Here is a 21,924-nt window from a genome sequence, read left to right as displayed (position 1 = left end):
TCCTTTAATAAAAATAAATAAACCAGTAATATTTATAAATTTACTATAGCAGTTTCAACGTTTGTTCTTAGTGAATGTTAGTTATGATTTTAAGGTTATGAATGACTTTGTATTCTCTATAATACCTCACATATAAGACGTGTTTTGTTGCTGTTGTTTCTGTTTTGTCGGTTGTGGGGCTTGAACTCTGGGCCTGGGCGCTATCCCTCAGCTCTTCAGCTCAAGGCGAGTGCTCTACCACTTGAGCCACAGTGCCACTTTTGGTTTTCAGATGGTCAATTGGAGATAAGAGTCTCATGGAATTTCCTGACCAGGCTGGCTTTGAATCACAGTCCTCAGATCTCAGTATCCTCAGAGGCTAGGATTATAGGCGTGAGCCACCAGAACCTGGCAAGAGGTGTTTTTTGTTCATTTGAACTGAATAGAAATGATACAGCATAGGCATATAAAGTTTTATAATAATTAGGAGTCAACTGAAATAATACAATTATGTATCTTTGCCAAGCAATCCCAAGAAGTCAGTATTCTCTTTCCAACTTGCATATATATATATATATATATATATATATATATATCGTAATCTCACTTCAAAAGGCTCTCCTTCTCAGAACTTGATTTATAAATCTTCAACTTACCCTTGCTTGCCATTTCCAGAATCCTTAGTATCCAAAATTGTTTTTCCATTAAAAAATGCTTAGGTAAACAGGGGATATTGCATCAACCTGGTTAACACAAATATTTATGTGTGGAAGTAGGATAAGTCACTCTAGTATCCCAATATATGTGGAAAGAAAATGTTCTGAGGAAAATCTATTCTGAACATTTAAGTACTAATATTCAATGTTTGTTGATGGTACTTATCTTAATTAGACATTGTATTGAATAAGGTTCATTCCATCCAGATGGCATTTCCCTTTCCCAAAATGCCCTGAAGCACACTTGCCCATGACATTCATCCTAGTGCCTTCCAGACATCGAGAAGTCTTTCCTTTTAAGGTCATCTCATTCATACAAACTATTTAGAGCACAGGCTTGAGGAGCTGCAAGAGTGTCTACAGACTCAAGAATTTCATCTAGCATTGGGCTCATGATTCAAGCCTGATTCATACCTCAGATCAGGCCCAGCCTGGCCTGGCCTAGCCCACTTTCTACAGCCTCAAGTTTCAAAACAAGAAAAAGAAAGGAGCACTCTTTCCCTGATTTCAAGGATGTCACCTCAACCATCCTTCTAAAAGAGTGGACCAGCAGGGAAATTTCCCTTACATTTGAGGTGTGGGATTAGTTCTTGAGCATTTTGACCTTGCTCAAAATGTTTGAGTGATAGATGTTTCCTGTTTTGCCAAACAATTATTAAATTCATCAACTTCAACAGTAAATTCATCGATCCCTTTTGTTAATTTTGAGTCCTTTTTACTTTCCAAGCAAGAAAAAGAGCTTATCAATGATTTTCTTATATAGATCAAGAAACAACTTCAAAAGCATTTTAGTTTATTTAGATCAATAGAGACTCAGAAAAAAGCAGTTTCCTTAAAACAGTACCTTGCATTTGCTGGCTCATCAAAATAACCTTTTCTCTCTCATTGCTTCTTTGAAGGCAGCTGAAAGGTTGAACTGTTCCCTGTTTGTGCATCCCTGGGACATGCAGATGGATGGACGAATGGCCAAATACTGGCTCCCTTGGCTTGTAGGTTTGTGTTATTCTGAGGTCTGAAACAAAGGACCAATTCTTGGGTTTTTCTAATCATCTTTGGAGCCCCTATAATATCAAGGAGAGAAAATATGAAAAATTAGCATCAATTATTATTTACTGCTCTCAGATAAGTGCTGTATATACTGCCTCTTTTGATTTTAATATCATATCTAATATGATCAGAAACAAATCACCTCATTAATATATCATATATTGAATCTATGAGTATGATTATTTTATAGAGAACCTGAGTCTTGAAGTGGTAGGTAAACTGTTCAATTTCAATAGTTAGTATGCCAAAAAGGGAAGTTACTCAAATTTGCCTGATTCCAAAGACACTTCCCTACACTACCCAAGAAGCTCCAAAAGAATAACCTTACTTTCACAGTAGATGTTTTCAGAAGATGATAATAGCTATTATAAATGAAAATACTGGAATTACAAGTAGAAAGTACACCTGTACTATCCAAGTACCTGAAACCTTAGATTGTAGATAATTGAGGCTTTCGATATTTTGTTATCTGCTCCCATTGCTCTTTGCCTTTTACACTATTTACTCATGTTTCTACATGAGAGTGAAAATTTCTTCTCTTTAAGAGAAACTTCCATTCAGCCTATCAAATTTCTCATTGTTAATCCCAAGAATAGATTTAAAATTCTGGAGTTACAAGAAAAAAAGAAAAAATACAGCTCATCCAAAAACCCACTGAAAAATCAATACCTAAATGAAAAGTGTTGAACTTTCTTTAGGGAGACTGCAACGTGTTCTCTCCCTAGCCCATCAGTATAATTAGTAGTCAAAATGTCATAAAGAATTAAATTCAACAACATACCATATTGGAACTCAAAATTAGAATTTCAGTTTGAGTTTAGCCTCTATTTTACTGTATAATCTGTAGCAAATAATTTCCTCCTTGGGCTCTAGGTCATAATCCATAAAATGAGAGAGATGTTCTGGGCACTTTCAAAGATTTATTTCTGCTCTCACACTTTATATGCCCCATGACTTCTAGTGGAGACCAAAGTATTTAATAAAGCAACTCCCTACCCATCCCCCACCAAGAACTTTCTACTGTTACTTATAAACACTGTACTGACCAGCCTCCAGGATAATGTCTTTCTGATGTACAAACTTTGATAACTTACACAAACTTATTCATATTGCAACTTTTCACATGAAAATTAGTATTTGCATATAGAGTCATTTTCTGATTCATTTATGAAATGCACATATATAATTCCCTTATAATATGACAGGTCTTGCCCTAAACACTTAGGATGTAGACACAAACTGATTTCCCCTTAGAGCTTATATTCTATTTAAAGGAAAGAAATGATAATGGAGTGTACAGATCAAAAGAAAAAAATGGACCAATTTCATAATTTGTGAGGGGAGATTCTAGGGCTTGAACTTAGGATCTGGAAGCTGCCCCTGAGCTTTTTAGCTCAAGGATAGCACTCTACCACTTGAGCCATAGCACCACTTCTGTTTTTTGTTTTGGGTTTTTTTTTTTTGTCAGTTGTGGGCTTGAACTCTGGGCCTGGGTGTTGTCCCTCAGCTCTTCAGCTCAAGGCAAGAGATCTACCTCTGTGCCACAGCACCACTTCCAGAGATAAGAGTCTCACAGACTTTTCTGCCCAGGCTGGCTTTGAACCACAATCCTCAGATCTCAGCCTCCTGAGTAGCTAGGATTACAGGCATGAGCCACCAATGCCTGGCTAGCTTCTTGGTTGTTAATTGGAGAGAAGAGTCTTACAGACTTTCTTGTCCTAGGCTCCTTCAAAATATGATCCTCAGATCTCAGCCTTCTAAAATTACAGGTGTGAGCCACAGGTGCCTGGCTCAATTTCATAATTTTATTATGAATGCAAAGACAAAATTCCCAATAGGAGGAGCCACCATACAATTCACACTGTAAATGTAAGTTTGCTTCATGTATTTGTGTCTATGGTACAAAGTAATTGATGGAAATTAGAATCACAGAATAGAAGGAAGTAGTACTGTCTCCTGCCTTCAAAAAACTCCAGCAATCCAATCTCAGATAGATATGAATTCATCCTACTTCCAGAATTCCCAGGAAGCTGGTAATCTAGGGACATCTTTGCACATACAGCAGTGATATGCAAAACACGTTGAATTAAATCAGAGTTGGAAGCTTAGAGAATCCGTTTCTTCTACAGGTACAGGACACAGGTGAGGAACAGAACTTCAGCATCTAAAAGAGCAGTCATGGAGATCAGACTGGTTCCTTAGGCATCAGACTAGAATCAGTTGTTTCTCCTCGAAGCACAAACACTTGTAGTAATTCACATTGATGGCAGTGGTTTTTCAACCTTAGCTCTAAGAGGCAGCAAAGAATTGGCATGAATAATAATAAAGTAGTTAATATTTAGTAATTAGTATTTAGTGAGCAAAAACTAAGTGCTGAATCCTCAAAATATCCACTGGGAGGAATTAATAATTATTATCCTCAGTTTACAGATGAGGAAATTAAATCAGAAGCAACTAATATTTGTTGAGTGCCTCCAATGGGAAGTCCTAATCAGAAACTTTGCTGACATCATTATTTGCACAACTTCACAAAAGGTTCCCAAGATAGGAAACACTGTCATCTTACAGATGGAGAAGCACAGGCTCATGAACATTAAATAACTTCTCGCAGGCCAAGAGGCAGAAAATTGCAAGCATTAGTATTTAGCATATATTTCTTACACTCTGCCCTAAAAATGAGGTCAGAAAAATAAGGATTAAAAACTAGGTTCTCAGGTTTCTCAACTGTCCTAGCCATTAGACAGTTCTCCCTACAGAAGGCAAATAAGAAGCTTCAAAGGATTCTCTTTGTCAAAGTATGGCCTATGCATACTTTGTACAGCTAACACCATACTAGAGTATAGTGGCCCCATGTTTCTTGGCACTTGACAATTCCTCAGTCATAGCTGCCATTCTCCAAGCCTTCTTACAAAAACCTTGTGACTATTTCCTCTTCCAGGAATGCCAGCAGAAACCACCATGGCCATTTGCTCCATGATCATGGGTGGAGTGTTTGAGAAGTTTCCAAAACTGAAAGTGTGCTTTGCACATGGAGGTAAGACTCTATATGTACTAGTTCAGGCTTCCATACCAAATGCCAAAAACCATGTAGCTCAAACAACTCACATGCATTTTGGCAAAAAGTCCAAGATCAAGAGGCAAGATTGATTTAAAATAAAGTTTTCTTCCTAGTTCATAAAAGGCCAATGAGTCCTCACCTGGCCCTTCCTCTATGCATGGAGGGGTGACAGAAAAATGGAAGACAGATAAAAGAAACAGAGAGTTCTGCATCTCTTCCTCTTCCTCATAAGGACATCCGTCTTGGATTAGAGCCTTGCCCTTCTTAAATACCCTATGTCCACATATAGTTACATTAGAGGTTAGGGCTTCTACATCTGAGTTCTAGAAAGATTCAGTTCAGTCTGCAACATCTTTCCAACTATTATTCTAGTCATGATAACAGTTTGAGGGTCAAATTCTATTTTTTGTAAGCAAGTTTAGTTTGGTTGTCATAGGTTTTTTTTTGCTTTATTTTTATTTAAATATCTCTAGTCAAAATATAGGCTCTCTAGTCCCTGTTATTCTGAATTGTTTAAAATAGGCCTATATCATTCCTTTACATTGCTTGCCTAGTCTCTATATGTAATTTAAATGTTTTGCTGCACATATTAAATACATAATATCAAATTGTATATGCTGCTCTCTAACTTACTTTTCCCTCTTGATGCATAGTCATCTTTCCATGTCAAGAAATACAGCGCTCCATTAGTTTATGGCTTCATATGTTTTATGATATGCCATCATGATTTACACTCACTAATGGGTGGTATTACTACTGTGATATGATAATCACACTACAAAATGCTGACCATAGTCAGGCTCTGTTGGCTCATACCTGAAATCCTAGCTGTTCAGGAGGCTAAGATCTGAGGATTACAGTTTGAGGCCAGCCTGAGAATGAAAATCTCCAATTAACTACCAAAAATTAACTACCACAGTTCCAGAAGTGGAACTGTGACTCTAATGGTAGAGCAGTGGCCTTGAGCAAAGAAAAGTTTAGGATAGCACCCAGGCCCTGAGTTCAAGCCCCAGACCCCACATACATACACACATAAAATGTTGACCAAATATCATTGCATATTGTCTTCTCTCTTTAAGATACAAATCTCAAATCTGATGCTCTAGATGAGTTCATGTCATTTCTTCTGGGTCACTGCAGCATCTAGAATCAAGCAGGTCCTTTGTAAATATTGTTAGCCAGAGGGATAACTTCTTGTATACAAACATCAGAACGGAAAAGAATCTCTTTTTTTGAGACAGGGTTGTGTCATGTAACTGAAGATGACCAAGGAATACTTTGTATGGCCTCAAACATATGATCCTCCTACCCCAGACTCCCAAATGCTGGAATTACATGTGTGCATCATCATGCCCAGCAAAAGAGATCCTTTATAAGCAACACTTGCACCTCAGTAATTAGTTTTACTTTCAGGTGGTGCTTTCCCTTTCACAATGGGAAGAATCTCCCATGGATTCAATATGCGCCCAGATCTATGTGCCCAGGACAATCCAAATGACCCAAAGAAATACCTTGGTTCCTTTTACACAGACTCCTTGGTTCACGATCATCGGTCTCTTAAGCTGTTAACAGATGTCATAGGAAAGGTAAGCAGGCTCTGCTATTGGATGGCTATAGGGTACAGAATGTTGGATCAGTAGCCAGTTACTTGACAAGTTAGACAATTGTTAAAGGAAATTAGCAAAAAAAAGTTTGAAATAATGGTATCCAAAGAGAATTGACTACAGGACTCTGAAAGATACCTAAATCCTAAGGTGTTCAAGTACCTTATATTAAGTGGCATAGTATTTGCATATAGCCTACACACATCCTCCTATATATTTTAAATCATCCATAGATGACTGATAATACTTATTAAAATGTAAATGCAAGTAAATAGTTATTATATCATATTGCTTAGGAGATAATCATAAGGAAAAACAGTTGTACATGTTCAGTGTAGAAGTATTTTTTTTCCCAAGTATTTTCAATCCATAATTGGTTGAATCCAAGAGTTTGGGACCCAATGGCCAAATTTGTTTCATCTCCAGTTTATTACTTATACTATGTGTGTATGTGTGTGCACGTTCCTGGGGATTGAACCCAGTGTTCCACACATGTTAAGCAAGTGCTTAACATGAGCCATGTACTCAGTCCTCCATTCTATTACTTTAAGTATAGAAGTATAGAAGGTTCCCAAATTTTCCTAGGGAAACATCTTTGAGATTTTTTTAAAAGTGTGTGTGTGTGTGTGTGTGTGTGTGTGTGTGTGTGTGTGTGTGTGTATTTAAAGGTTTAAGTAAGGGACTTGAAATGAGATTAGATACTAAGATTTTTTAGAATTTTGTTCAAAAGAGGTCCATCATGCCGGGCACTGGTGGCTCACGCCTGTAATCCTAGCTACTCAGGAGGCTGAGATCTGAGGATCGCGGTTCAAAGCCAGCCCGGGCAGGAGAGACCGTGAGACTCCTATCTCCAATAAACCACCAGAAAACCGGAAGTGGCGCTGTAGCTCAAGTGGTAGAGCGCTCGCCTTGAGCTGAAGAGCTGAGGGACAGTGCTCAGGCCCAGAGTTCAAGCCCCACGACCGACAAAAAAAAAAAAAAAAAAAAAAAAAGAGGTCCATCATTTGTAAGATGCAAGTATGTTTGCAACTGTAGAATACTTTGACACTGTTCCTTTAATTAGAGAAAATCACTAGAGTATAAATGTTAAATACTCTAATTTGGCAATAAAATTATAGTTTCTCCCTTAGCCAAAGGAGATGTATTACAAGAACCCCAGTAGATGTCTAAAGACATAAGCAGTACCAAACCAGCATGGAAATAACAAGCATGGAAATAACTGTGATGGTCAATCTAAAAACCAGGATAACTGCTAAATGATTAATGGAGAGGTAGCATATACAGCATGGATATCCAAGGCAAAGGGATGATTATCCTCAGGCTGGATGAAGCTTGGCAGTGCAAGACTTTATCAAGATCAGAATGGCTCATAATTTAAAACCTATGAAAGATTTATTTCTGGCACTTTCTATTTAATATTTTTAGACTGTTATTAACTTAGGATAATTGAAGCCAGGGAAAGCAAGCCCCTAGTAAGAGCTACTACTGTGTGTGGTTGAACTATAACTTCTAGTTATCAAATTTTTGTGTGACCTAGCTTCTGTAGGAATGGGTGGTTAGTAGTTGGTTGTGACTATTGATTTTTTTTAATTTGAATGGAGTGTAATAAGGAAGTATGTAACCATGAAACCACAAAGTAGAGAAGTTGGAAGAGAGTAAGCTCTGGATTTTGAGTAAAAAGAGAAGATGGAAAGAGGTAGGGAACTAAGTAAAGGATCATTCTCATCACAAGCCTAGTATTCTTGGAAATGGAAACATCATGGAATGTTTGGCATATTCAAAGCCCATCTTCTGAGCAAAACTATCAGCAGTGAAGAATATTGTTAGTACCTTCATACAATACACATTGGCCAAGGAGCCAAAGCAGAAGAGGAGGAACGTAAGTGCCTCATAATAACCAGTGGGTAGATTGGTGAGCACAGGTGATTGCATTCTTATATGCCCCTCCCCAGGAAAACTCAAAAAGCACTTTACAAAGGTAATTCTACTAAGATCTTTCTTACATTCTTTTTTTTTGGGGGGGGGGTCCGGTTGTGGGGCCTGAACTCTGGGCCTGGGCGCTGTCCCTCAGCTCTTCAGCTCAAGGCTAGCGCTCTACCACTTGAGCCACAGCGCCACTTCCGGCCTTTTTCTTTTTGCTTATGTGGTGCTGAGGAATCGAACCCAGGGCCTCAGGCATGCAAGGCAAGCGCTCTACCACTGAGCCACCTTCCTAGCCCAGTATCTTTCTTACATTCTAAGTGTGAAGTCTTGAACTACAATAATTTGGGCGCAAGAATTAAATGTAATCTCCTTTGACATGATTTCACAGGCTAGTGAGTCCAGGATATAGAAGACATACATTAATTATTTAGGATTGTCTGTAAAATATTAATGTTTTCCCTTTCTGGATATGTTCACATTAGCAGATTCTCTTTTTGGAAAAAAAAATCTCCAAGGACCTAGAAAAAATTGTGTTGGATGAAGTAAGTCATGAAAGATGCATGTTTTCCCTCATATGTGGAAGTTAGATTAAAATATATGAAAGCACATACAAAGCCATATTAAAAAATGAATGCCAATAAGCTGAAATATGTGTTGTCCGAGGATTAAGGGAGGAGGGATAGTGAACAGAGGAACTATGAGAAAATATAGTCAGAATATAGTCATAATACTCAATGTGCCTATGTGAAAATGAAACTAGCAAATGAGGGGTGGATGAGGATAGCATAGATGGAGGAGAATGATGAAAGTGGTGACACTGATCAAGATATATTGTACACATAAATCAACATGTTGTATTGAAACTTCTTTGTACACTTATTTCATGCCAATATAATAATAAACGTTTAGATCTCCAAGTCAGAATGGGCAAGGGAAGTTTAGCTGGACATCTGAGTTAGAACGTAACCTAGCTAGATTAGGGCAAAAGAACAAGTTGCCTACGGAGGGAAGTCTACATGTAGGAAGGACAAAATGGAGCTGATTATTATTGGGTGTACTTGAGAGCAGGTAATAATCACTGTCAGCCATTAATTAGAACCATTGGTGAACTAGAAAACAATTCTAACAAAACAAAGATCTATATGAGGGCAGATAATTATTTTACATTATTTGACTCAGTACCAAATAATATTCATAGTCACAAAGTGTAAAAACTATATATTGGTTTAACTGAAGATTTTAATTTTATTGGAATTTAGAGAAGTTGAAGGTAAGAAAGAAATTCTCAACAACCATAAATAGATATTAGTAATAATATCTAAAGCTCATAAATCAAGAAACAATAGCATAAGCTTTTTATCTGGGATTATGAAGATAGCTTCCAGTAGTCAGTTAAGAAGGCAAAAATGAGAGGTTGCTGGTGGATCATGCCTGCAATCCTAGCTACACAGAAGGCTGAGATCAGAGGATCAAGGTTCCAAGTGAACTGAAGCAGGAAAATCCTCAAGATCTTTATCTAACAAGTAGGAAAATGCCAGATTAGAGCCATAGTTCAAGTGGTAGAGAACCAGCCATGAGCAAGCAAAAAAAAAAAAAGCAAAGTAGCTGTTTTAGGGGATAAAAGTTAGTTGGAAAGTTTGAGCTGAGGACATAGTTGGTTGATAGAACACCTGCCTAGTAAACATGCATCCCTAAGTTCAAACCTTAGTATTACACACAAACAAAGGGTTGGGAAAATGAGCAAAAGACAATTTTCAATAATATAACATATAGTACTTGAGCAATATTTGATTATCCTATATTTGGTTATCCAATTATTTGTAGGTATTATTTTAGTAAATCTCCATTTTATAAATAAGAATATATATCCAATCTGTATATATATGGTCATATATGTGTATGTATATATGCATATATATAATATTTTCTTTTAAGCCAGTGGCTCATACCTGTAATTCTGCTCAGAAGGCTAATATCTGAGGATGGGATTTGAAGCCAGACTAGGAAGGAAAGTCAGTGAGACTCTTATCTCCAATTTAAAAAGCCAGCAGTGGTGTTATGGCTCAGTCAGCAGAGTGCTAGCCTTGAGCAAAACAGCTCAGGGACAGTACCTAGACCCTGAATTCAAGCCCCAGGAACAACAACAAAAAAAGTTGGGCGTACCAAAACACTATGTCAAAGACTTAAATTCCATAATATCTTAGTTTCCTTCTAACCTTAAAATGATTTACTTTTAATCTGTCTATTTATTTTTAAAGACAGGTGAAAAGAATGCTAGTTATATGTTATCCGCCTATTACTATATAGGAAAAAAAAACAAAACATTGCTTTCCTACCTTGCAGCCAAGCTATCCATCAGGACTTATCATGAGAAGGCTTGACTGGGGCTGAAGGATTTATTTCCAAGGATTTTTACTTATGACTGGCATGTGGGTGCTGGGTTTCTCCCAGAGTGGGTCTCTCTACAGCTGGTTATTCCGAGAATGAGAAAATTGAGAGAAAGAGAGAGGCAGAGAGAGTAAGAAAGAGACAGAGAGACAAAGACAGAGAGACAGAGACAGAAACAGACAGTCAGAAAGCCCTCCAGAAGCTAGCCTCTTTATGACCTAAACTGAAAAGTCATAGCATTACTTTTGCTACATTTTATTCATAGTCACTAAATCTGGCCCACATTCAAGGAAAATGAATTTGTCTCTATCTTTTGAAGGGAAGAATATCAAAGAAAATTTGAAAACTTTTTTTAAAACTACTAAAATTTCCCTCTGATTGCTCAAGATCTATAGCCGTCTTAAATTTAAAACATCTCCTCCACCAAGACTACCCCAAAAGTCTTTTCTATCTACAGCACCACCTTGACGTCTAAGAATCTCATTATCTAAATGAATGTGTGGTGAGTTTCTTCATGTACAATTTCTCTCAATCTGAAGAACTAAAAACTAAAGAATTAAGTCCCTTGCCTCATCCCTACACTTAATACACACACACACACACACACACACACACAGAGGTTCAAGTCACTACTCAGGAGCACGCGCACACACACACACACACACACACACACACACACACACACACACACACACACACACACACACACACACACACACACACACACACACACACACACACACACACACACACACACACACACACACACACACACACACACACACACACACACACACCCAGAGGTTCAAGTCACTACTCAGGAGCAAATCCTAAATTCATCAGGCATATATTGACATTTAATTGACTAAAACTCAAAATATGGGAATGAGTCAAGTAGGTTTTGGTTCTATCTCTCTGAGCCATCTTTCCTTTTCCATGAATGTTGGCTGAGTAGTTTTTACACACTGCTTCATGCCTGTATAAAGGTGTCTTCTCATTGTATTGTCTGTTCCTTTCATCCCAAATGTCTGTTATTTCTGTTAATTCTCTTTGTCTTTTATAAGTGTTGTTACATTTCACTTCATTAAGCAAAACCCCAGTAGTCCTAAAAACCAAGTGATTTAAAATAATAAATAAACATTATCTAACATTTTTTTCTAGGTCAGGAATCAGGAGCCACGTGGCTGGTATGTTCTGGTTCAAGGTTTCTCTTGAGACTAGATGATCTGAATGCAGCCTGCCATTATCTTCTTCCTTCCTTTTTTTTTTTTTTTAAAGTCCTGGGGCTTGAACTCAGGGCCTAGGCATTGTCCCCGAGCTTCTTTTGCTCAAGGTTAGCATTCTACCACCTCCGCCACAGTATCACTTCTTGCTTTTTCTGTTCATGTGGTATTGAGGAATCGAACCCGGGCTTCATGCAGGCTAGGCACTAAGCCACATTCCCAGCCCTTCAATACACTTTTTAAAACTATTTCTTTAATGATCATTCCCCCTGCTTTCTAAGATTCTTATAATTCTAAAATGGAACTTTTAACTTTTTGAAATCAGTTCTTTCATGATTTCTTTTCCTCTGCTAAGATTCTTACTATTCTAAAATTGAACCTTTTTTCTACCATACATTCAACCTTTTGGACATTTTGTTTTACTTTCTGGACAACTTCCTTAGCTTTATTGAGAAGGCCTTCTATTTAGTTGGCCTCCTTCCCCACCACCAAGAGCTTATTGCTGTTTTTCTTCTTGTTGTTGCTGTAAAACAAACAAACCATGATGTTACTGTTAGATAAGTGTAATACTTCTTATCTTTTTGAATACACAGAATTTTGGGAAGTTTATTTATCCATGCAAATCTTCTATATCAACTTTTAAGTCTCAATCTTTTAGATTAAATGCGTTCTTCACATGCCTTTACATGTTCTTTGGGCATAAATGTTCTAACTCTTGAGATTGATGACCTTTTTAGATATATTGTCATTAGGATATGACATAGGCAATATTTCACAACATGAGTATGTTCTGTACCACTGAACTGTCTGTGTGCTGTAAAATAATTAATTTGGGGGTTGGAGGCATGGTTCAGTTGGTAGAATGCTAACCAATGAGAGAAAGAAGCAAATATTGAGTTCGAGTCCTGGTCTCAGACCTAATAAAAAAAGAAAAAGAAAATAAGAAATAAAAGTTAGGAAGTGGCGCTGTAGCTCAAGTGGTAGAGCGCTCGCCTTGAGCTGAAGAGCTGAGGGACAGCGCCCAGGCCCAGAGTTCAAGCCCCACGACCGACAAAAAAAAAAAGAAAGAAATAAAAGTTAGTTTTATGCCATATGAACTCATCTCAATTTTTTTTTTGGGGGGGGTTCCGGTCATGGGGCCTGAACTCTGGGCCTGGGCGCTGTTCCTAGCTCTTCAGCTCAAGGCTAGTGCTCTACCACTTGAGCCACAGCACCACTTCCGGCTTTTTTCTTTTTGCTTATGTGGTGCTGAGGAATCGAACCCAGGGCCTCATGCATGCAAGGCAAGCACTCTACCACTAAGCCACCTTTTTAAGTGAAGAGTTCTTCCTAAAAATTAGACTTTCAGTCACTCCAATAAAAATATTTATACATATTGTCTTTATATTTAAAAGAAAAGCCAGAAATTTCTGTTCTAGCTGGGCACCAGTGGCTCACGCCCGTAATCCTAGCTACTCAGGAGGATCATGGTTCAAAGCCAGCCCAGGCAGGAAAATCCATGAGACTCTTATCTCCACTTAACCACCAGAAAACCAAAAGTGGCACTGTAGCTTAAGTGGTAGAGCACTCACCTTGAGCTGAAGAGCTCAAGGACTAACACCCAGGCCCAGAGTTCAAGCCCCAAGACCAACAAAAAAAAAAAAAAAAAGAAGAAAAAGAGAGAAGGAAGGAAGGAAGGAAGGAAGGAAGGAAGGAAGGAAGGAAGGAAGGAAGGAAGGAAGGAAGGAAGGAAGGAAGGGAGGGCGGGCAGAAGGGAGGGAGGGAGGAAGGGGAGGAAGGAAAGAAATTCCTGTTCTGCAAAATAGGAAATCCTTTATAGGCTCAAACCTGTAATCCTAACTACTCAAGAGGCTGAGATCTCAGGATCTCAGGTTGAAGCCAGCTCAAGCCAGCAAATCAGTGAGATTCTTATGGTATATTAGCCAGCAAAATACTTTAGCTTCTGAAGTTTTGACTAAATGATATAACTCTATGCATTGCAATCTGAAGTAGAATGCAATCATGTTTTTAAATGTCTGTAGCCTCCTGAGAGGGAAATAGTGGTAGAAAGTGTTTGGGTCTGACTCTACCATTTATTCACTTTGTGGCCTTTGATATCAAGTCACTTAGCCCATTCAGTCTTAGCCATTTCAACTGTAAGTGGGGATGATAACCAGACACAGTTGATGTGAAGAGTTAGTGTAATACTATGCCAAAGGACTACAAATGTCAGGGATTTATAACATCTACTCTGGTGCTTTACAAATAGTAGATATTAACTTAATGTTTGTTTAATTGAGCTGATAATAACCTTGGGGATATAAAGCTAATCTTATTTTGTATTGATTGACCTAAACCAGGGTCTTTTCCTATGAAATTATGTGTCAAGTAACAAACTGAATCCCAATATGCCTGAATTTTCTGTAGTAACCTATGTTATGAAAGTTATATTGTTTTTCTTACAAATGTTACTAATGAGATATGCTAATGAAAGACAGTTAATTGTTCCTTTCCAAAAAGCAAAACTGGAACTCTCATCCACTACTATAACATTTAATAAGCTATATCTTTCAGTGTTTGCAGCTTTCCCTGAAAATAGAAGTTAATGCCTCCCAGCAGGTGAGCAGTTTATTCCTTCTCCCTGGCAGGAATATTAATCACTATTATTATCAGCTCAGTACGTTTTTTACCTCATAGGGAGATGTGTGCTGCTGCTACATTTGGGGAGGGAAATGAAATTGGAAGAGTGTTGATATGAAAAATCCATCAGGATTATCTACTGCATTTTTACTGCCTAATAAGAAAATCCAACATCTGTCTCGTATAATTTGGGGATCCCAGAAGAGGTAGTTATGATTCCTAAAATCCTATCATTAAAATTATTCCTAGAGCTGGGAAGGTGGCTCAGTGGTAGAGTGCTTGCCTTGCATGCCTGAGGCCCTGGGTTCAATTCCTCAGCACCACATAAGCAAAAAGAAAAAAGCCGGAAGTGGCGCTGTGGCTCAAGTGGTAGAGCACTAGCCTTGAGCTGAAGAGCTGAGGGACAGCACCCAGGCCCAGAGTTCAGGCCCCATGACTAGACCCCAACCAAAAAAAATTTCCTTTGAGATTAAGAGAGCCTTTGTTTGTTTACTGTTTATAAGACAGGGTCTTCCAATCTAGTTCATACTGGCCTCAAATTTGTGACTTTTCTGCCTCAGTCTCCTCAGTTTTGGAATTACAGGCATGCACTGCCACACTCAACTCAAACAGAATCTTCAGAACATCCCTACTAAGTCATGACAATTGCCCACTAACAGTGAAGCCAAGGTAAAACCTTGTTACCACAAAAAAAGGTTATTAAAATTCAGTAGATACTGTGAAATGTTACATTACCATCACATTAGAACAATTTAAAAATTGGTTCATGATCATGGTAGATCTCAAAGGAATAAAATCTTGGATTACAGACAAGATAAGAAAATTCAGCTTTGAACAGGCCAGTGATAAGTATGATTATGTATAAAACTTGGGAACCTTACTTGGAAACACTTAGCTCAGGGGACTAAGGACAATAGGAAATACAGCAATAGTCACCCAAGGCTACATTATAAACATTCTAAACCCAGTATTCTTCATGTAATTAAACATATGGCCAATTTGCAGTTATGAGAAAATATGTTACAGAAATAACAATTGAAAAAGTATTTTAACTCAAGTATTTACTAAGCATTTATCAAGTAAATTCTAGAATTCAGAGATGCAATGTATTGCCTTCATCCAACAAGACCATAGAATGGTTGATGACATTCATTCCCCCATCTCATCTCCATCATAAGAAACCTCAATGAGAATTTCATTTCCAGATTTTTATGCCTACTTTTCTCTCCTTTATATCTTACAAGTTAAAAGTAGTCCAAAACTTAGCCAGGTGACAGTGGCTCATGCCTGCAATCCTACCTTCAGGAAGCTGAGATCTGAGGGCCACAGTTCAAAGCTAGCTTGACTAGTAAAGTCCATGAGATTCTCATCTCCAATTAATTCCCTCTTCCTCCTCCCCGCAAAAAAGCTGGATGTAAAGTTGTGGCTCAAGTTGTAGAATACCAGCCTCAAGCTCAGGAATAGTGCCCAGACCCTGAGTTTAAGCCCCAGGACCCACATATACACACACAAAATAAGTCTAAAAGTTTACCAAAAATCATAAATAAAAGGTACACTAATAAAAGAAGTACAGGTCTCAAGTAAGAAAAATTCACAAGCCAGATAATAATTAACATCCTGTAGAAAGGAGTTGTTAACAATAAGTACAAAAAATATTTAAATAGTGTTACAAAATGTGATATTCAGCAGTGAATTAACTTAGGAAGGAAAACAAGGAAGTATCTTAACCAAGGTTGAATTGCAGAAAAACGGTTTTTATTTCTTAGAATTATTTTTCTCCACATTAATAAAAACAGACCTCCTCTTAAAAATGTTTATTATATCTGAGAAGACTATGCTAGTGGGAAGGGAAGTATTCTTGACTAGAAAACAAAATTAATTCCTAGCTTTCACTTTCATGTTCATACAGTTGACAAATGTGGTATAAGCATGGGACTTGAAAATTGTGTTGTGTTTTGGAACTGTAAACAGCTTTGGCAAGAGAAGGTAGAAAAAAAGACAAATGAACCTCCACTGAATACCAAGCAGACAATTCAGAATAAGATCAGCTGTTGGTACAGATGTGAGGGGACATAACTTTGGGTCTTTAGGGTTTTTATCAGCAGGTCTATTTTCTTGGTTTCATAGAGAAATTAATACAGAAACCTTGAAACAGATTTGCTAGTTTACTTAGCCTCTTATAAACTTTATTATATACTTTCCTATTTCATAAAAATGTATTAGTAAGGCCTAAAAAATCTTTTCTTTGGTGCAAATCATGTTATTTGCCCTCACAATAGCACCTACTTGGAGTATTTAAAATATATTTAGTATTTCAGGTCTTGTTACATAAGACTTCCCTCTTTCATATTTTCATTCATTCCTTCAATACAAACACATTTGTTAAGTAAGTCTCTAATGGATTATAAGTATGTGTCAGTTATATTCCAAACTTGTCCTCAGGAAGAGGCTTCCCAAAAGTCCAGTTCAAATAATCACACTTGGCAGAGGTGCTATATGGGGAAAATGGCTAGACAATTTATGTTCACTGGATTTAAAAAAGAAAAAAATGAACATGGAAGTCTCCTTGAATTACTGAAGGTCTTACCCTAGTTTCAGTCTTATAATGGAGCAGGTTTCTAGGGAAGTGTTCTTAAATTGATTAGTCTTAGAAAATTTCTCAAGTATGTATGAGGAATGCTAAACATTTTCCTAGGAAAAGCAGATGGCCATATGTATGTATATGTCTATATATATGACTATATGTGTGTGTGTGTGTGAGTGTGTGTGTGTGTGTGTGTGTGTGTGTGTGTGTGTGTGTGTGTGTGTGACTATAAAGCCATGTATCAGCCCAAATTTGAGGTCACTTTTTTGTGTCTGGGTACACCCTAGGCAAGTGCTTTACTACTCGCATCATTCCTGAATTAGGTTTTATATGTACAATCATGCATTTGTGGGTCCCTAAGTCCCTCATTAAAAACAGAAACATGCAGCTAGGAATGTGGCTCTGTGGTAGAGTGCTTGTCTAGCATGCATGAAGCCCTAGGTTTGATTCTTCAGTACCACATACAAAGAAAAAGCCAGAAGTAGTACTGTGTGACTCAAGTAGTAGAGTACTAACCTTGAGCAAAAGAAACTCAGAGATACTGCCAGGTCCTGAGTTCAAGCCTTAGGACTGGCCAAAAAAAAAACAACCACAGAAACATGCATAACAGATACATTGTTCAGTATGTTTTTCTTCTTTACAATATGCTTTCAACATCATTCCTCTTTACATGTATTCATTTCAGCATATAAAATATTCTTTATTATTTTCTATTTTCAGATATTCTATAATTTAGTTGTGTAGTCTTTTAACTACAACTAACTTAAATAATTTTCTCAAAATAATTTTCTCATAGGAGTCCATGAAATACATTTATACAAGTAATGAATCAGGTTGAGATATGTTTTTATTATATTTTGATACTATTACTTTCCCTTATTCTCAGTAATAAGTTCCCTGAGAACAAGGACAACATATGCTCTCTTGACTAGGGCACATCTAGATTCTAGCACACAAATGACATACTGCTTAATACATGTATAGACTGACAAGCCTGTGATTCTGTTGTATAGTGTCTAAAGGAAATGTAAAGCTATGCCATTCAAAAAATCCTGTTATCTACCAGACAGTGATTGAACTGTTATGAAGTTTATGCTTTTTTTGGTTTTGTTTTATTTTGCTTTTACCTTGTATCCAATCTTCTTTCAAATTCTAATGTGCTTTCAAAAATTGTGAAATCAAGCCAGGTGGTGGTGGCTCACACCTGTAATCCTAGCTACTCAGGAGGCTGAGATCTGACGATCACAGTTTAAAGCCAATCCCAGCAGGGAAGTTTGTGAGACTCTTATCTCCAATAAACCACCATAAAACCAGAAGTGGCACTGTGGCTTAAGTGGTAGAGAGCTTGCCTTGAGCTGAAGAGCTGAGGGACAGCACCCAGGCCCAGAGTTCAAGCCCCATGACTGACAAAAAAAAAAAAAAAGTGTAATCAACTGTGTTATATCATTCTAAGAAAGGGTCCTTAACTTGATATGAATGTGTCAATGTATTTTACTAAGTAAATGCCTATTTCTTGTATTGCAATATTGCAGTTATAGAGAGAAGAAAGGAGAGGAGAGGAGAGGGGAGGGAAAGGGAGTAGAAGCGAGAGGAAAGAAGAGGAGAGGACAGGAGAGGAGAGGAAGAAAGATGCTTAAGTTTGATTTGCAACCTTAGGAGACCTAATAGTGACACCTACTGGAAATAATGTTAAAAGTTGAACTATTAAAATTTTTTTTGACGATTTTCTTTTCATCAGGAGGAAATCTGTTATTTCATCATAAAAGTATATATAATTAAATGAAGTCTATATAGGGTGTTTGATGTTCTTAAAATTTGTAAATGAAAATACATTTTCTCTTTGTAGGATAAAGTCATTTTGGGAACTGATTACCCCTTTCCACTAGGTGAGCTAGAACCTGGGAAACTGATAGAGTCCATGGAAGAATTTGATGAAGAAACAAAGGTATGTATGTCATCTTCTTCTTCCTGAGTCTTGTGTTCTAATTGAGTTTGGTTTCTGAGCATTTTGACAAATGGTAACAAATACAGAGTAGCTGTTACATTAACTATGACTAGAACTATCACTAGATCTTCAGAAATGGCTGTTAAAGGACAAAAGAAAATCAGCCTAGCCGGTGGCTCACGCCTGTAATCCTAGCTATTCAGATCTGAGGATCACGGTTCAAAGCCAGCCCGGGCAGGAAAGTCCGTGAAACTCTTATCTTCAATACACCACCAGGAAACTGGAAGTGGCGCTGCAGCTCAAGTGGTAGAGTGCTAGCCTTGAGCTGAAGAGCTGAGGAGGGACAGTGCCCAGGCCCAGAGTTCAGGCCCCACGACCGGACCCAAAAAAAAAAAAAAAAAATCAGCCTAGTACAGCTAAATTAATAAAACCAAGAAAAAAACTGCAAACAAGCATCCCATAATAACATAAATTTTTTAAAAATAACATAAATTTACACGTTAAATGGGCCATAAGAAAAGTATCTGTTTTTCCTTGAATATTCCTGTTACAAATCTATCCATCTCAAAATTTGCAATGGCTCTAGTTATTCTGGATATTGAGGCCAAAGTTTCTTTCAAGAACAAGCAGCCAAGGATTCAGAGCACTCTAGAAACTTTTTTTTTTTTTTAAGTCAGTCCTGGTCCTTGAATTCAGGCACTGTCCATGAATATTTGTGCTCATGGCTAATGCTCAACCACTTTGAGCCAAAGCACCATCTCCAATTTTCTGCTGGGAAATTAGAGAAAATTGTCTCATGGACTTTCCTATCCAGGCTGGCTTCAAATAGTGATCCTCAGATCTGACTCTCCTGAGTAGCTAGGATTATACGTGTGAACCATCAATGCCTGACTTAGAAATAAATTTTTTTGGGGGGGGTCCGGTTGTGGGGCCTGAACTCTGGGCCTGGGCGCTGTCCCTCAGCTCTTCAGCTCAAGGCTAGCGCTCTACCACTTGAGCCACAGCGCCACTTCCGGCTTTTGTCTTTTTGCTTATGTGGTGCTGAGGAATCGAACCCAGGGCCTCAGGTTTGCAAGGCAAGCGCTCTACCACTGAGCCACCTTCCCAGCCCAGAAATAAATTTTAACATGTATTTTTAAATGTATTATTTTCATTTTTTATTGTCATTATAAAGGTGATATACAGAGGGGTTATAGTTACATAAGTCAGATAAAGAGTACATTTTTTTTTTAACAATGTCACCCCCTTCCCTCATTTAAATGTATTTTTTTGTGTGTGTGGATAAATGTTACTAAAATGTGTCATTTTGCTATCAATACCTAAACTACTCCTTTAGCTCCTGGACCAAAATGAGTTTACAGTGAATGTTCTCATATTTCTTCCCCTTTGCCATCTCCTCCTGCACCTAATCCCCTAAAATTACTATTTCCCACCTAAGGCTTTTAAAATGAATCACTACCAGGGGTCAAGAATGGTCACATACAAATATTCTTTAAAATCTTACAAAAGATTTTGTCACAATTCTTTTTTGCATACTTAATTTTTTCCTAGAGTAGAACCCCAAAGTTTTGTTTTGTTTTTTTAATGTCTATTCCTATCTGTTAAATAGCTATTCAAACCAGGCACTGATGGCTCATGCCTGTAATCCTAGATACTCAGGAAGCTGAGATCTAAGACTGTGTTTCAAAGCCAGCCCAGGCAGGAAAGTCCATGACATCTGCAATAAATTACAAAAAAAAAAAAAAAAAAGCCAGAAGTGGAGCTGTGGCTCAAGTGGTAGAGTGCTAGTTTTGAGCAAAAGAAGCCAAGGGACCGTGCCTAAGCCTTGAGAGTTCAAACCCCAGGAGCAGGAGAGATATAGCCATTCAACCCAGATGCTGGTGGCTCATGCCTGTAATCCTAGCTACTCAGGAGGCTGAAATTTGAAGATCAGGTTCTAGGATCAGATTTGTCAGCCCCAGCAGACAAATCCGAAAGACTCTATATGGAGTTGTGACTTAAGTGGTAGAGCACCAGCCTTGAATGCAATAGTTAAACAAGAATGTGAGGCCCTGAGTTCAAGCCCCAGTGAAAGAGAGAGAGAGAGAGAGAGAGAGAGAGAGAGAGAGAGAGAGAGAGAGAGAGAGAGAGAGAGAGAGAGAGAGAGAGAGAGAGAGAGAGAGAGAAACAGAATGAGGAAAAGAAGGAAGGACAGGAAGGAGGGGAGAGAGCAATGAGCAATGGAGGCCAGGGGAAGGCAAGGGAAAGGCATACCATTCAACTCTTCTGAATGGTCTAGAGACAGCCCAGGCAAAAGTTCAAAAGCCCTTATCTCAAAAACAAGCCAGGACTTTTTTGCTGTTTGTGGTGGTGGTTATGGGGCTTGAACTCAGGGCTCAGGAACTTTTTCCACTAAAGGTTAGTGCTCTACCACTTTGAGCCACAAAACCACTTTGGGTTTTCGATGGTTCAATGGAGATAAGAGTCTCAAATACTTTCCTACCCAGGCTGGCTTCAAACTCTGACCCTCAGATCTTAACCTCCTGATTAGCTAGGATATATAGGCATGAGTCACTGGTACAGGGCACAAGCAAGAAATTGACCTGGTACTCAAAGCCTGTAATCTTTGCTACTCAGGAGGATAAAATAGGACAATTGCAGTCCAAGGCAAAAGTCCAGCCAAGGCAAAAGTATGAGACTTTATCTAAAAGCAAACTAAAGTAAAAGGGGTGGAGCTATGACTCAACTGGTAGAGGACTTGCAGTACTGCCAAAAAATAAAAATAAAAACACATTATCACAATTTCACAATCCACTAGAAGACACTACACTAATCCATTTGTGTAAAATAAGAGCATTG

General features: G+C 38.0%; 1 protein-coding gene and 1 long non-coding RNA gene across 7 annotated transcripts in view; one reads left to right on the top strand and one right to left on the bottom strand.

Moving 5' to 3' along the window:
* Window positions 1–21,924, bottom strand: part of LOC138828244 (uncharacterized) — a 73,673-nt gene that overhangs the window by 40,702 nt on the left and 11,047 nt on the right. For both annotated transcript variants that reach the window (XR_011372218.1, XR_011372219.1), the window contains exon 2: window positions 1,540–1,756. This is a non-coding gene — a long non-coding RNA (uncharacterized lncRNA). The remainder of the gene's footprint in view (window positions 1–1,539; window positions 1,757–21,924) is intronic.
* Acmsd (aminocarboxymuconate semialdehyde decarboxylase) overlaps window positions 1–21,924 on the top strand; it is a 55,701-nt gene that overhangs the window by 29,855 nt on the left and 3,922 nt on the right. For 2 of the 5 annotated variants that reach the window (XM_070024148.1, XM_070024110.1), the window contains 5 exons: window positions 1,595–1,688; window positions 4,681–4,776; window positions 6,214–6,386; window positions 8,810–8,869; window positions 18,988–19,086. In XM_070024148.1, coding sequence (XP_069880249.1) covers window positions 1,595–1,688; window positions 4,681–4,776; window positions 6,214–6,386; window positions 8,810–8,869; window positions 18,988–19,086 — 522 coding nt within the window. The other 3 variants (XM_070024120.1, XM_070024130.1, XM_070024138.1) reach the window with 3 other exon arrangements.

The sequence above is a fragment of the Dipodomys merriami genome, unplaced genomic scaffold (assembly GCF_024711535.1).
Source record: "Dipodomys merriami isolate MVZ:Mamm:240054 unplaced genomic scaffold, mDipMer1.0.p SCAF_1, whole genome shotgun sequence".
Lineage (NCBI taxonomy): Eukaryota > Metazoa > Chordata > Mammalia > Rodentia > Heteromyidae > Dipodomys > Dipodomys merriami.
Note: the sequence above shows the minus strand (reverse complement) of the source record. Positions and strands in the feature narration are given on the sequence as shown.